General features: G+C 46.2%; 1 protein-coding gene across 3 annotated transcripts in view; it reads right to left on the bottom strand.

Moving 5' to 3' along the window:
* Window positions 1-253: 253 nt before the first annotated feature.
* Window positions 254-16,208, bottom strand: part of COL20A1 (collagen type XX alpha 1 chain) — a 77,535-nt gene continuing 61,580 nt past the window's right edge. For all 3 annotated transcript variants that reach the window (XM_090065044.1, XM_090065046.1, XM_090065045.1), the window contains 12 exons: window positions 14,731-14,784; window positions 13,623-13,718; window positions 13,050-13,103; window positions 12,431-12,484; window positions 11,839-11,892; window positions 10,375-10,446; window positions 9,989-10,024; window positions 7,945-8,011; window positions 6,790-6,978; window positions 2,894-2,971; window positions 1,727-1,882; window positions 254-454 (listed from right to left, as the gene is read on the bottom strand). In XM_090065044.1, the coding sequence (XP_089921170.1) occupies window positions 441-454; window positions 1,727-1,882; window positions 2,894-2,971; window positions 6,790-6,978; window positions 7,945-8,011; window positions 9,989-10,024; window positions 10,375-10,446; window positions 11,839-11,892; window positions 12,431-12,484; window positions 13,050-13,103; window positions 13,623-13,718; window positions 14,731-14,784 (924 nt within the window). In that variant the 3' untranslated portion in view covers window positions 254-440. The remainder of the gene's footprint in view (window positions 455-1,726; window positions 1,883-2,893; window positions 2,972-6,789; window positions 6,979-7,944; window positions 8,012-9,988; window positions 10,025-10,374; window positions 10,447-11,838; window positions 11,893-12,430; window positions 12,485-13,049; window positions 13,104-13,622; window positions 13,719-14,730; window positions 14,785-16,208) is intronic.

The raw sequence follows: 16,208 nt of genomic DNA, 5'->3' as shown, positions 1-16,208 counted from the left end.
CACTTTATACCACTGCTCTCAGCAACAGCCGTGGCTGATAAATCAATCACAAGTGGACAAATATGAGAGATTCATCCCAGCTGTTTCTGAACATTTCAATACCATTAATGCTTCTGTTGGCTCAACCCCTCTGGCAAATCTAACAGCTTGAACCTCTTGACTGTGCTTCTTAATCCTGTTGTAGGACATCAGTTCAGTCGCAGCAGTTGCCCAATTCAAATGTTTGTAGATAATAAAGGAAACGGGCATGAAAGAGAGGATAATCGATTTACAATTTGGTTTGGGGACTCTAGTTTTGAAACTCTGCACCCATACAAAAATTCAATGCAAGTGGGGAGGGGGGAATACACATTTGGTGTTCAAATTGCAGTTTATATATAGAAGATTCAGGCCGAGGTCTCCAAAGGAAAGAACTGTGCAAGCAGCCCATCAACCAACCATCATGGGATGAAATCTGTGTTTGGAGACAAAAACAGGAGTATCAATGCAAAGTACTCAGAATATATCCCTCCTCCCTCCTTCCAAATCTCCCATCATGCACCAAAGCTTTTCTGTGTTTCTTCCTGTGTGACTCATGGAGGTATATTTAGGAATTGTGACATCTGTCCTGTGCAGTGTACCATGAAAATACCCCAAGGAACATGGACTGGAAAGGGGCATTCTGGGTCACCAAGTGCAGTCCCCAGCTCTAGCAGGCACAACCTCCTAATCCCTTTACTAGACTGCTCATGCTTTCAGCCAATAAGATGCACTAATCTGATGAAGGACTGAGCTTGGTGGCTAAGTATGGAGGGGGAAAAAAATCTTTCTTGAGAGAGACAGCCATCATGAGGATGAAGCAGAAGCATCTTTTTAAGGTAGCAAAGTGGATTTTTAAAGTGGTCGGGATAGATGGAGAACCAAGCCCTGGGTCAGCTGAAAAGCTGAGTGCAAATACTGTCCTGAAGCAGAAGTCTTGTAGCACTTTCCTTTGCTTTACAGATACAAAGGGGCTGGGGAAAGAGGAAGAGACCGAGACGATCCTGGAGACTCCCCATGGCCAGTCATGTGTGACTTGGCTCATTTAAACACTATACCTAGGCTGATGGAAAAATGTGTCTAGCTTAAGGGGAGCATTTCAAGTGCTCTTTTGAAATGCAGTTATTGCTAGGCCTACTGGCCACCGCACCTTAGATAATAGCTTTGCAGAATGCACATATACTGCAGGACAGCTCTTCACCCTTGATGGGCCATTATAAAAGAAAACGGTAGAGAGGCCAGCAGCTTGCAGAAGCCAGGTGCAGGCAGTTCCCAGGAAGAATTTCCCCCATGCCCTTCATGAGAGATGAAACGGGGAGCGTGTCAAAGCTGATCTACTTCTCCTTTCCATGCAATCCAAGTCCTGCGAGTTCCTCTAGTCTGTGGCATAAGGTCTTGTGTTAAAAGTGGGGCAAAATATCTGAATGAGATGAGGCTATCTAAGTAAAGAGCAGAGCTAGGCAGTTGGACACGGTGAAATGACCAAGTGTTGAACATTCGGCGTCCAGTCGGAGCCCCTCTTATCCTCCTTGCTTGAACAAGCATGTTAGGGGCTTAGGAAAAGGATGTTCTTCAGGACTAACTGTCCTTGAAGAGGAGCCCAGAGGGGATACAGCTGTCAAAGACTGCTAAGCTAGGAAGCTGAAGACACCTGTATAGAGCAGAATCTAAATTATGACCTTTTATATTAAAAATAATTGGGACTTACCTCTGGTACGTGCCCCATAGCATCCAGAGAGATTGCAGCCCCCTGGATAGCCAGGCTCCCCTGGCTGGCCTCTGTCACCAGGAAAGCCACGTGGGCCAGCACTTCCAGGGGCCCCGTTCGGACCTGGTTTCCCTACAACGGCTTCTCCTGGTGGTCCTAAAACAGAAGCAGCACAGGATCTAACTTTGGCTGTAGCTGGGCAATACCTATCTTCTGTCAGCTTGTGACTCTACTGGTAATTATCTGCGAGATGCTTCCTTCCTGTTGTGAAAGGATTAAGCTGAAAAATCTCTGCATACTAATGAAGCTATGAGGACCGCTTCCTCACTTCACAGCCTCTCCTTGCCAGCACCAAAAGAGCTGCATGAAGTGGCCACTGTCATTCTGGGTGGGGAAGGCTAGAAAGGATGTACCCATCTTGCCCCTAGGAAAGCTTCCAGTACCTGCTGAGCAGGAGATTAAGATTTGGGAGTCCCACTGGATCAGCACTGAAAACTACAGATCAAGACATGCTGGTCCAGCTTTTTATGCAGTTCCAGCTCAAGCACAGACATAAAAACCCACTGCAATGCTATTTTCTATTGGGTTCTCTTCTTGGACCCTGCTCTTACCCAAATCACACAACTAAAGCAGATGGGAACAGAGCCAGATTGTCAAAAAGCCTTCCACTTCATGGGCCACATCCTCAGCTCATTTTATGTCATCTCAGCATCAGAGTCTGTGCGCCCAAAACCTGCCTTTGCATTGGCAAAATGATCACTCTGCACAGACCATGCAGCTAACGCACAATGGCCTAATATATGTACATTCAGACACTGGGAACTAGTACCTACAATCCAACAACTGTTTAGGCAAGGGGGAGGTCCTTGGAAAGCATTGCCCAGTGGGTCCTAGGAAGAGGGGGACTGCAAAATTGAATAGGACCCATGAATGGTCTAGTGCAGTATTCTCTCTCTGACGGTGGTGAGATGTTTCTCATGAAGAGGAAGCAAGCCTCAAAGTAGATGAATTCGAGTTAATCTGCCTCACTTGGAAGTCTTAAAGTGCTGAAGGCTGCTTGGCTCTTGTATTGCAACAAGCATGCCAGGTGCAGTTTGCTCAACATCCTTCTGCACCCTAGATGAAAACCCAAATTGCCCCTGAAGTAAATGGACTAAATTCCCTTACCTGCTCGTCCCCTGGGTCCTTGGACTCCTTCCCGACTTGCTCCAGACATCCCCTTTGCACCCCTTGGTCCTGGTCCTCCTGTTTGAGGATAAGAAGTAGGAGCTGCATATACCCTGAATTAATGCTATCCCTTATAGCCTTTCCATCGGGCTGACCTTATGTTCCATGATAATTAAGGGACTTGCAAGCTATTAGTACTACTCACAGTCAGTGTATCATTGTCTTTGTATCTGTTAAAGAGGATCACAGTGAACTTAAAATGTTATAACTATTTGTCATACTTTTATATTAAACAACTGAATAACTTCCCACTATTATTTACAGGGCCACTGGGCTCAAATCTTTCAGATGGGGCTGGCTGGAAAGGAATTATTTCATCTTGAAAAACAATGGGAGACTTCAATATGTGTTCTCCTTCTGGGGAAGAGCAAAAGTGAGATTTTGATTTATTTATTTATTGCAGAAAGTCTCACTAGCCTGGAGCTTAGGACACTGGCCTGGAATGAAGGTGGCCCCAGTTCAAGCTCTTGGACCAGCTCAGGAAAGAAAGGGCATGGGTCTGAACTTGGGTTTCCCAATGCAACAGTCATGCAAAGCAATATATTTCTGTGAGTGCTTGGTTCTAATGGAGGCATTTTTTATGAGACTCTCTAGACCTGCTCTATAGTCTGGACTGCTTTTGCCTCCTGTGTCCTCATTTGACATGCTGGAAATATCTGCAGGCTGCTACATCACTGTTGCTCTTAGCTGTCATTTTGATAAGCTATATATATATATGTATCCAGGCCCAAACCGAATGACCAAGGGGTTGGAGACCTAAATAAGCAGTGCACTTTTCAGAGGGGTTAAAAGGCCACTAAAGTCAATGGGGTTTGGCTTAATTTTGTTGAGATGATCCCAAGAGACATTGGTTGCTGTCATAACACCCAAGCAACATTTCTATTGCCCACTCTATCAAGAACTAGCATTGTTATCACACTCTTGCACAAGAGACATGTATCTGAGTCTGGGTCTTTTCATGGGAACATGAGCTTGTGAGAGGCATCGCCCAAATATTTTGGAGCTTAAACCACAGAAGTTTTAAATTCCAGGTTAAGTCTACCGAGTCCAAGGGTGCTGCTGTATGACCTAAATTTCCTTCTTCCTCTATCCTATCAGAGAGTCATATCCTCAGCTGTTGAGATAATGAATCTGGGCTGACAGGAAAGGGAAGATGCAGAGTTTTAACTGTGGAGAGGAAAGGATGCTTTGTATCCCCCAAAACATCTGTGGAGGAGATGCTCACACATGTGCTCCAAGCAGGGGGGGATGATAGGGAGCCAGAAATAATGACGCAGTGTCTTCCCCGAGATACCTTGACAGATTCAGGTTGCTGCGTGATCCGCAGGCTGAAGCATGCCAATTAAACCATAAACCTTGATTTCTGACTATAAATGGAAGGAAATGCCACATTATAAAGCATTGCCAGAAAGGAGGGGGAGACTTAAAATCTGTCTTTGTGCATGCACACCTCTTCCTCCACCTTTAACAAGGCTGTTTGTGCCTCTCTGGAATTGAATCCGAAGGGGTCTGCTAACAGCACATCCCTATTGTGGCCACTGCGCAGTGGTGGTTGCTAGGGTGGCTCTGTGGTTGTGACGTGTCCTACAGTAAAGTAAATGTTCTTATGCTGCTTCCTTACAAATGCAGCAGCTCTTGCTTTGGGGGCAAAGATGAGAGTATGGTCTCTCTGAAGCAAGCGCCTCTCCGAGGTGCTTTGCCTGCTGAGCGCTGCGATAAGATTTGCCTTTTGTTCTCAATCCTTTGCTCGAAAATGCCCTGGCCAAGTGCCAGGGATCTTTGCTTCATCCCTACATGGATTTCAATGAGTCTTGTGTTGGAAAGGATTTCAGGATTTGTCCCTGTCCACTTGTCTGAGCTGGCTTGAGAAGGCTTTTCATGGGGTCCTGCACCACACGGAAGTAGAACAAGAGCCCGCCTTGGACAGAAAGTACTTTTGCAGGGACAGAGAGGGTCCCTTTGGTTTTGCTTAGTATTTATGATCTGTTAGTGCCCAGATGCCTCAGTCAGGACAGCAGCTCAGTTGGGCTGGGCAAACTACTGACACACACACAGATACAGGCCTGTCTCAAAGAGTTGGCAACTAAGACAAGTGTGAAAGCATTGGATGGGACGAAAAGGCATAATCGGATATCCCCAAGGAGTCAGCAACTAAGACAGGTGATAAACCAACAGATGAAAGGAAAAGGCACACATAATCAGGTCTCTGAGTCTATCCTACACCATCAAATATTGCTTGGGCCACAAACAAGGCTCCACTATAAATGTCCATCCTAGTTATTCGTTACCATGTCATCAAGGCCTGAGTCTTTCTTTTGGAAGTCCAGTGTGAGAGATGGGACTGATGGAAATAATCCCCTCCAAAGGCATGCCATGGCAGACATGCTGCCTCCAGTCTTAACATGAGGCCCAGCTAATTTTGAGGCAGGGAGTTTGGCGGGGGGGGGCCTTGTTTTGGTGGATAAGCAGTTGTTGAACCTGCTGATAACTCTCTGCATGTATTAAAAATTACTCCTTGTAATTCAGACCTCTAACCATGCTTTTTGGATTTCCAGCTTTCAGCTTCATTCAAGGTGATAAATGCAGTTGCCATCCTGCTGGTTCACAACATCATGAACAAGCCCCACTAGCTTTTGAACGGCCCCCACTAGCTTACGTGTTGAAATCAGTTCACATGCGAGACTCACTTTTTATTTGCTTTCCTCTTTCCTACAGATGAATTGGGAGCTGCTTGGATTCTCATTAGATTTGTTCCCTCATAACTAATTATTAACGATGCCTCTCTGCTGTGCTGCTTAGTCGACTGCATGTTACTTTGGGCTATGTTCTCAGCAAAATCCAGATCTAGAGCACTGCGGTAATGTCTTGCTCATTAGCCTTTAGCTGTCAATTTTCTTGGTCTTCAGGGGTTTTGCTTTTCTTTAAATTTTAATCTGCAGTCCTGCCATACACAGTTTGTGGCCAGTTTTGAGGCTGGCTCTTCTGTTTGCTCTGACATCCTGAAGAGTTGATCTAAAGTGACCATCTACATACTGGAAGGCAATCTAATGCCTCAGGGCCTGTCTCTGGAGACATTCAGGTTAGTTTGTGGGACATCTTTTTGTGAATAATTAATACTTTTTGTGTGCGACTAGTGTTTTGCCAACGAGAAGACCTGATGCCAGGCCAGGTTGTAGTAGTCTTTCCCCATTATGACCCACCCTTGTTTCTTCTGTTCCACTGTTGTCATCCACAATGCTGGCATTGAAATTCCTCATTACTAAACAGGTGTCATGCTTGGAAACGCTGTCAGAGTTTGCAGGCAGTTGCTGTTGTTGGCTAGCACCAAACATTTGATACCTGCCACTTTCATTTATCAAGTTTGAAATCTAGCTTGGAGCAATGGACTGTTAATTGGCTCCCAGTCTACAAGAGATTTCTGTTTTGGAGGGCCTAATTAATGCTCTTCTCTCTGGGTGGAAACCAACTTGCGTAACGCAAATATATTGCAACTCTATTTTCCTTTTTAATTGATTTTTTTAACAGGTTTTAATCATTAATCTTTGCTTACTTGACGGCTCTTGAGTTTCTATCACTTCATTTAGTTGCTCGCCTGAACATCTTTTGTTGTGGGAGCTGCTATAATAATGTTCTGCAAACCTATTTTCATAACCTGTTTTACTATTGATGGCCTGTGCTCATCCATTACATGGGTAAGTTATTTCCCAAAATAGCTGCCTGATACTTAAGTGGGATGAAAGTTTGTGTTTGTGCAAAGGGCAACTGTATTCTGCCCCGCATTCGTCAGTGTTTCCAAAAGCACAAAGGCACTGGTTAAAGAAAACCTCTCTCCATACCTCTTTCTCCTGGATACCCATCTTTGCCTGGCAGTCCCGGGAAGCCATCTTCTCCTCCTTCTCCTCTGCTTCCAGGGGGACCTGAAAGACCTGGCAGTCCGGGCTCTCCTGGCATCAACTTCTCATCCCACATGGGGACTGGCTTCCTGGTATGTTCATGGATGAATGAGTCAAACTTCAACACGTGAGCTAGGAAAGTAAGTCAGAGCGTGAAGCATCAGATGAAAAGCTCAGCTGACAAAAGACTTCGTGGCACGGCAAGAGACGGTGAGCGAGATTCTCGCGTGTATAAATTGGAGTAGCATCAATAATGTTGACAGAGCTACAGCTGATCCACAGCAGTTAAGGATCGAGCTTTGCACAGTGAAACTTTGAACCTCTTTGGATAAGACATTTGACCAAATTCTTTCAACAGATTCAGAAAAGGTTCAAACCACCCCAGCAAAGTTTGGGGCATTCGGATGGAAAGTAATGTGGGAACAAGTTATCTTAAAAAGCTTTAAATACAAATCATCAGGTACTACTAAATTGTTGGTCCAAACTGTAATGATCATGAACTGAAGGGGAAGATTGCGGAGGAATGGCCTTGCTATCTGACTTTGAGAAAAATACTTGATCTCTCTGTGAATCAGGCTCTCACTGAAAATCTCCAGCAAAAACTCATATTTCCTTTTACATTCAAAGATGAGTTTACTTTATCCTAAGTGCATCATCTGAATTGAGCTGTCCAGGTTAGATAAATCCCCTCAAAGGAGAGAAAAAAAAAAAAAACTAGTACCCTATTACATTTCTCCTCTGCTGTGTGATGGATTAAGAGAAATCGCTGCAATTTTCTTTGAAACTTGATTCTTTAAATCTAAGCCGTCTTCTATGGGAAAGAAAAATGCTGTACAAGGCTGGAAACATCAATGCCAAACAATATTTCATAAGCTTTTCTGCTAATGCAAGCTAGTAAAAAACCGCATAGCTTTGAGACTCTTATGTGAGCTTCCTGCCTGACAATAATGCTCATCATTTCACAGGATCAAGATCTCTGGGTCTTGTCCAAAGCCTGTTGAAGTCAATGGATCATGGATTAGATTCTTAATTCGGTGGCAAAGCAGCAGGTACAGGACAGCACTGACTGCCCCCAGAGACGCATCAGGGTGTACTTACTCTGAATCATCCGCTCACAAGCCTGGCTAACTAGCTGGTAAATTGTGGCCAGAGACTGTGGTTCACCCTAAAGGGAAAAATGAAAAACAATTGCTTTTGAAATCAGGTGGCTGCAATAATGCAAGTTCCCCGAGAGCACAGGGCAAGGCCTCAGGGACAGGCTCTTACCACCAACCGGAGCGACTGAGATGATTAAACTTCTGCAGAGGGCTCCTTAACTTATTTACCAATAATCTCTGAAGCAGCAAAATTGTAACACTGGCAATTGTTTTTCCTGGCACTGAAACATTGACTAAATAAATTTCTATTGTTAATACATGAGATTAGACGCACAATTTACTCCCTCTCCTTGGTAAATTTTTATATAGCTTGCAGTCTGGGAGAAGAGCATCTACCCCATAACTCAATATTCTGCAATACTTTAAGAAAACTAATATGCTCACATATTACAGTTTTATGGCTTTGTCTGAATCTTTAATGAATGAATATTGACTCTTACTGTTATTACATTCAGAATAAGCAACTGATATCAGAGTTTACTTTAAAAAAAAAAAAAGTTTCTGTAGAGCAGGAGCAAAAGTGATTTAAAAAAGAAAAAAAAAGAAAAACTTGGAAATAAACATGGGCACTGTCCATAAAAATTCATAACTAGATCAAAATTGAATCCTTCCAATCCCATTTATAAAACATCCATCTCTGGCTGGATCAATGTGCAGTCTTACACAAAATTAAACAAAACCCGGGCACGGTGCCCAGGGGGGAAAAAAAGAGCAACCTCATCAAAAAGGAAAAAGCTGTAAAAGAAGACTACCCCACCTCATCTCTTCCCTGCATGCCCCACACCTGATCAGGTACTAACCTGAGACAGAAAATCTCTACCTCTGGTCTTAAAGACGTCTTCAAAGACGGAAGAGTATTGAGGGGGTTTCTAAGAGCCTAAATCACAGTGTTTTGACCTCAATGGACTCGTGGTCACATCCTGAAGGAGAAGACATGTCCATGCCAAGCTCTACATTTACATCAGTTACAGACATGGTTTGCATTTTGCTGGTTTTTGTACGTGTTTCATCAGCTGACTATTTATGGGCCCGGGCAAGACATACATGGTTACACTGGTGCCCTGTACAACCTGGAAGCACCCAGGTCAAGCAGCAAAGGGTAAATGTTTCAAAAGCAGCTAAGTGACTTGGAAGATGAATCCCCCCCCGCTTTCCCTTTCACAGTGATACAGGTTCCCAGATCACTTCAGTTGATCATGAATCTGGGACTAGATTCAAATCACTCTAGCCGTGTCTACACATGCATTTACTGCGCAGTAATTTACTGCAGTTTTTAGACTGGCATCCACATGTGTAGGCATTACTGTGCAGTAACACTGTGCCTGCTCCAACTTGAGAGCAAAGTTACTCCCAAGTCGGAGCGCGCACACAGTGTTACTGCACAGTAGGGCATCTACACATGCCTTACTGTGCAGTAACTAAGTGGGCATAAATTTGCTATCTGCATCATGCGGGTAGCAAATTTACACCCAACTCAGCATAAGTCATCATAGTTACTGCACTGTATGGGTGTGCACATGTAGACATGTGCTCGCACTGCTCAGTAACTGTACACGTGTAGAGATGCCCACTGGGTATCTAAAGCTCCCTAAGGCGCAAGGGAAAAGTCCCCTCTTGATGTACAAGATCAGCTTCTCAACTGATGGAAATTCACTGATTTCAATGGAGATGTCTACCCAGCCCCCAAGGTGGAGTTATGAATTAGCTGATTATTATAATCAACTCCCCTCCCCGGTAAAAAAGCTTAATTTTTTTTTTTAATTTATTTCACTCCTATGGAGACTAGCCCTTGTCTGACTGTTGCACAATTATAGCAGTTTCACCCAGAGCAAATGTCTCAGGGAAATGGAAAGCCAAGAGGCCATAGGCAAACGAGGTGGTTCAGCTTCACAGCAGCTGAATCGCAAGTGTCACGGGTGTCCTCTCCAGTACTGTGCGCAGCACCAGAAGTGCATGTTGCAGAGAGCTCCAGAAGGTGCACTCACCTTCTCGCCCCTTTCTCCTTTGGGACCGGGCAGCCCCTGCAGAGAACAGGAAGCAAAAATCAACACTTCTTAAGAAAATGTGGGAGACGGTGAAAAATAAAAATATAAAGTCAATTGAATGATAGAAAGTCTATTTAGTACTTTGCTTTGTCAGACTCCAGAGAACAGCTACAGAACATTTTGCACACAGGTTTTACAAGCCAGCTCCCAGGTGAGAGCCTGTTTTATTTATTTATTTATTTTTTTTACTGGGTCTGATTTTTCTGAATGCTTTCATACTCCAAAGATGATCAGTTATGGCAATGCACTTTGCTACCATTCATTTCTGCTTATGCTACAAGTCTCATTAAGCACTTGAGAGAGCTATGAACGTGGAAGAAACTTACAGTTGGTCCAACGTCCCCTGGAGGTCCTTTCTCTCCACCGCCGCCACGAGAGCCTGCCATGCCTTGGAAACCCTGCAGACGTTAGTTTTGAGATGCAGCTACAGAGATGGCCAGTTCCTTCCAAACTTTCTTCCTCTGCTGTTTGTGCCTCTGCCCAGCCCACCTCCTCCCCACTGGGACTCTGAGGACACCAGTACATTTAGTTTCGAGGGCTCGGGCAAGGGCACTGCACCCTTAGGGTTCATGTCAGTGCAGCATCCAGCTATGAGTGCCGTTGTAAGAGTAAATCATGTGCGAGTCATGTTCATATCATTTCCCATTACCATCTCAATTATGGTCAAGCAAAAAGATCTGAGTTGTGCCCAACTGCAGTGTGGGTTGATTTTATTTTTTTTACCCTTCAGGTTTTAGCTTTTTCATTACATATTCAGATTATTTTAGTCTTAGCCCAGAGCATTTTTATTTTTTTTGGACTGCTCGTGCCTCCCCTTTCTCTCTTATTAGTACTGCACTTCCCTCTTCAGAGCAACGTCATTAGTAATGATGATTTTTTTTGGTTTTTTTGGTTTTTTTAACAGAAAAAAAGCCTGCCTGCCTTACACAATGTGTCTCTCTGCAATGGATAGGATTATATTTTAAAACAGCCACCAGGAATTCGCTATTCCTCTTCATAATTTTGGTTGGATTCCAGCGGCTGGTGCCTAACAACTATGAGGCCTCTGGGACATAAGAGTTTTCAATGTAATTACATAAGAGATGCCAGACTAGGTCAGCCCACAGGCCCACCCAGCCCTGCCCAAGCCTCTCAGGGTGGCAGAAAGGGGGTGATAAAGGAAAGGAGTGTGTACGCAGGGCCTATCCCAACTGATCCATCTATTCCAGCTTTCAGTATTCAGAGGCCCAGGGAGCCCTAATCTGAAAGCTGCCATGCTATCATGCTTGGATGCACGGATCCTGATTGCATGTGTCCAGTTCCACTTGAACTTGGCTATCTTGTTGGCTAAAAGGAGATTCTCTGTGCGAAGCACTCCAGCAAGCCTTGGGAACCCATTTTTGCCACCTGCCCCCAACATGAGACGGGGCACATCTTGGGACCGCGTGAGCGAGGGCAGCAGTGAAGGTGAAGCAGAAGCAGTGTCGCTCCGCTGGATGGGAACCAACAAGGCATCCGTCCTAGGCTGGCTGGCATGGACCCAATGCCACGCCAAGGGCAACTAATGTGCTGTGGTTTCCTGCAGAGCTCCCTGGCACAGTTTGGAGGTGGTGCAGACCAACACTTCCTCTGCTTCCTACATGTGCCTTCAGGATGCAATTCCTCACTCCCAGGGGGTTGTGAAGTGGAAGGGATCTGTGCAGAGCCCCAGCTCCAACCCCGTGAGGACTCGGGTCAGAGGGAACCAGCAGAAGCTCCTGTTGTTCGGACAAGCTTCGCTTCTATGTGTTGGACTCAGCGTGCGCTCTTACCCTTGGTCCGGGTGGTCCCGGAGGCCCAGCTGTGCCCTCCAGTCCTCTCACCCCCTGCAAAGGCAATAGTGTGTTTAACAAATGGGGGTGAACAGCTGTGCTGGGAGCAGAGGACACGGACTTGCACCAACTAACTCCAGAGGCCACTGAACAAGAGCTTGCAGGAGAGGAGACCCAAAGGAACAAGGATGCTGTAGCCACCCCATGGAAGAAAGCTCGCCCCATACCGGGGAAGCAATCCACCCACCCGAGAGCCTGCCAGGTACAAACACGATCAGGAAGGAGAAAAAACATCCAGGGACTGGGTGACAGCGGAGGGACCAGGCTTCCCCCAAGAACCTAGGAAAAGACCAGGCCTCCAGGGCTCTTTCCAAGGTGTGGGGTCATTGGCAGGTGTCTCCCCAGCATCACACCTAGGAGCAATTTCCAGGAACTGTTGCATATGCCCCAAATCCAAAAGCTTGGCCTCAGTTTGGACTCCTAAGTCCATATTTTGGCACCAAGAAGTAGATCAGGTTTCAGGGGTGCAAAGCCATTCCTGTTCACTGACTTTTTGGTACCTGCACCTGAAGCTCAGGGCTGTGTGTTTTACCTTTGCTCCCTGAAGGCCGTCTCTGCCCGGAGCTCCCTGGACACCAGGAATACCCTGTAAGAGAGCAGCTAGTCAGGTCTGGTGTCCAGCTCCTACTTCCACCATTACGGATCTGCACTGGGATATAAGGACAAGGAGGGCAATGGGGTATGGGCATACAGGATATGTTGCTGAAACACTCCTTCTGTTTTTAGGTGCCTGGGGTCTTTCACTGCCATTAAGGACAAAGCTTCCCTTTCTCCCTTCATCACATCAGACACTTAAGTAGCCAAGCATTGTATGGGTCCAGTTGCATGTCCTTTGACCCGTTTGAGCATGGGGCTAGACTGCTCAGAGCCATTCTGAACTCAGTCTCACCTAAGCCGAGTATCTGTATTGAGTTTGTCCCTCTGTGAAATGGGCATAATACTTGCCAAGCACAGGGCACATTTGCACTGGCACAGCCCTGGCATGGGTTTGACTGAGTGGGGTCAATACCAGTAGAAGGTATTTTTATTCTCGTGGGGTTTCAAAGCAGAGAGGGCAGTAAGGAAAGCAAACCCCCTTGCTGATAACATCCAGCAGGAGAGCCAGTGGATCCATCCTTGAGATGATTCAAAGGAGCATCTTCCAGTATTACCTGCATGCCTGGGATTCCTGTGTCTCCTTTCTCCCCTTTGATCCCTGGTGGTCCCTTTAATCAAAATACAGCAAAATAATTACATAGACTCTGCCACTTTCTTCCCTGCTCTGGGCGACTCATTGCAACAGCCCAAGAAACCTCCCTGCACCCTTCAAAGTGACTTCTGCCCACTGGGGTACCACCACAATCTCCATACCTCTGAATTTCGTCTGGGCCTCGTAGCAAGGCAGGCAGGAGCGTATGCAATGTGTATGCCCAAAGGTGGGAGGTATGCCACAGATCTCCAGCTGCTGCCTTGTCTAAGTTGCATGGTCACTGCACAATCACCCTTGTTGGGGTCTTCTGCTTGAAGGGAACCTCCAGGTCAGAATAGACTTCACCCCAAATAATTCAATCGAGTGCTTTGCCAATACGAGAAAAACTAGAGCCCCTATGGCAGCTGCTAGCAACGAGGTTGTGGGCCCTGATGTAGACAGGCTTCAGGTGTTCTTGTCACCCTGTCTCTTTAGAAAACCCACTAAGGTACTGCATAGCACAAAGAGACGGAGAAAGCCATGAGCGCTCACGTACCACTGGACCTTGCACAGTGATTCCTTGAGATCCCGGAGAGCCTTGCTGTCCACCAGGACCCTGGGGGCCGACCTGTCCGGGAGGGCCTGGCTCACCCTAAAAGCAAAGATATGACACAGGAAAGGAAGGCATATTTGTGCCTTCCAGCTGCACAGAGCAGCTATGGCAAAAGGGAAGAGCCCATGACTGCCAACTCATCACGTGCTCAGCTCTACCACCTTTGAATTTGAAGTCCAAGGTGTTTATTCGGCTGCCTCAGAAGTCAAAGGCAAAACTCCCCCTGATTTGCAGAGGTGCAGGCACAGCCCAGCCATACAGCAAGTTAATCTAATGATTCGAGTTTGTCATAAAGGAGGAGGGGGAGAACCTTAGCTGAAAATTGCATCCGTTTTTCATTGACTTGCTCTATAACTATACGGTCAGCTTGCAAAGGGGAAAGCAGCACGGATAGCAGTGATCCTGTCTCAGGCAAGAGGCTGGACTAGAGGACCTCTGGAGGTCCCTTCCAGCCCTACTTCTCTGAGCATCTATGGATCTATAACACGCTGACACTTATTCCGTGCTCATCTCGGCTATTCTGCAGCAGAGATTTAACCTGTTACTGGGATTTTTGCTGTAGTGCAGCAATGCCGACTCAGATACCTGACACCACAGCAGATACCAAATCAAAGACAGCAGGAAGAACAGGAGAAGGATGAACACTTTCTGATGCAGCAAGGCTGCTTTCCTAAACGGTCACTGATCAGGTTAATTTACTTCCCCGATGCAACCAAACGCCTGCAAGAGTCTTCGAGCAGGCATCCTGTCTTAATCCATATTCCATGGCAAAGAGAAGCCTGTTGGCCCTCAGCATGGGATAACAAATTGTTCATCCTCCATCTAATTACAGAGATTCTCCATGTCTGGTTTTTAAAAGGCGCCGATCCTGTTCTACGCGGCCGGCTGCAGCGAGGCGGCTACCTCCTGAGTCAGCAGTGTCAGCTTAACCCTGGACCTGGGGCATGCAGACACAGCTGTAGTGGAGAGCAGGTTTCAGGATGGGCCTCTCAACTTCAAGTCACATGAAAGAAAATCCAAAGCCCAGGTCGTGTTGAAGGGCATCGCTCACCTTGGGGCCTGGTTGCCCCTGCTCCCCTTGAGGTCCTCTCCGCCCCGGACTGCCCTGCCCACATGAGAGAAAGCACAAGACTGTGGTTACTGCCAAATACTCTCTGTCCTGCAGTGCACCTTGAAGCCCAGGAATGGGTTTGCAGAGCAAACTGGTCATGAAGGCTGTTAGGGTTCACATGCAACTGGGGAAAGCTTCTTGCATACAGCCCCTGCCTGCAACCTTCCTGCCCCATACGACCCCCAGGACTATAGGCTCCCCAGTGACCCACTGCAAGTGGCTCAAACTATAACAAGCAGGTAGTGATTACAAACCGCATCACTCAATGCCATGAGACCAGCATCAGGCCGCTGGCCTTGGAACATATTCAGTAACCTTGAACAAGAAAATAAAGACCCAGGAATACCAGGAAACATTTCCTGACGATAATGAAACTCTACTCTTTGTTTTGAAAGTGCCTCTCATGAGGCGGAGTGGATTCATCTCCATTTCAGACCGTTGCAGCAAGACGAGGATGAAGCACAGGCTCCTACTTGCAAACACTCAAGAGCAGGCACTTCTACTGAACGTCCTCTTCGGTCGAACACAGGGCGGGAGGGAACTGAATCCACGGATGCTTAGCTACGCATCTCCAACAGCCCCTGGCCTGGGGGGAAAATAATCCTCTCCAATGCATAGAACGACTGACATCTTAATCTGAAAGTTTCTATTCTTGATTGTAAACTGCAATGGATTTGGATGCTGTCAGTCTGACCAGAAGGCTTTGCTGAGGGCTGTTCCCTAAAGCTCATTCACAGAGTTACCTGGGCCTATCTCTGGTCAAAAGCAGCTCATTAAGGAGGAGTGAATATGTCTGAGGTGGGAGGCATCCACACACCCTTTACTCATTTGGGATCACTTGGACCATGGGAGGCAGGGCTCTTGCAACGATTATGTCAGTCAGGGTTTCACGCTGCTGGGAGCAAACATCTCATAACCATGTTCCCTATGAGAACCATATTCATAAAACCTGCCTCTCTCCACAAGTGCATGGTATAGATATCACCTAAAATGACCAGGCAATGTGAGCTTGTAACTAGGCGGCAGTACACTGATAATGCAACGTGCTGTGCACTCCCATTTGGCTGTTTCTTCTCAACTATGAGACTGCCCTCACCATTGGATCACATCGTTTTTTGGTATTTTTTTTTTTAAGCTGAGCAAGCTAAACCAAACCTACTAGCTGGGATAGCAGCAATTACTGTTAACGTATTTTAATAGCATGGGATCTCTGGGGTGTTGTTGTATTGGGAAGGAAGCTTTGAGATAGAGTCTGTTGCTGTTTGCTCAGACAAAAAAAAATTCAACCGTGTTTTGCAAATGCAAGTGGTTCCCACAGCTGCCAGTCACGGGGCACAAAGTTAGTGCAAGTTACAGCAAGGAAAGTTGAGGCTGGATATTAGGAAAACCTCTCACTAGGGGGGTGGTGAAGCACTGGG

The sequence above is a fragment of the Crocodylus siamensis genome, chromosome 10 (assembly GCF_052110815.1).
Source record: "Crocodylus siamensis isolate JL-2025a chromosome 10, ASM5211081v1, whole genome shotgun sequence".
NCBI classification, from domain to species: domain Eukaryota; kingdom Metazoa; phylum Chordata; order Crocodylia; family Crocodylidae; genus Crocodylus; species Crocodylus siamensis.
The sequence above is the reverse complement of the archived record's forward strand: the minus strand, read 5'-3'. Positions and strand labels throughout refer to the sequence as shown.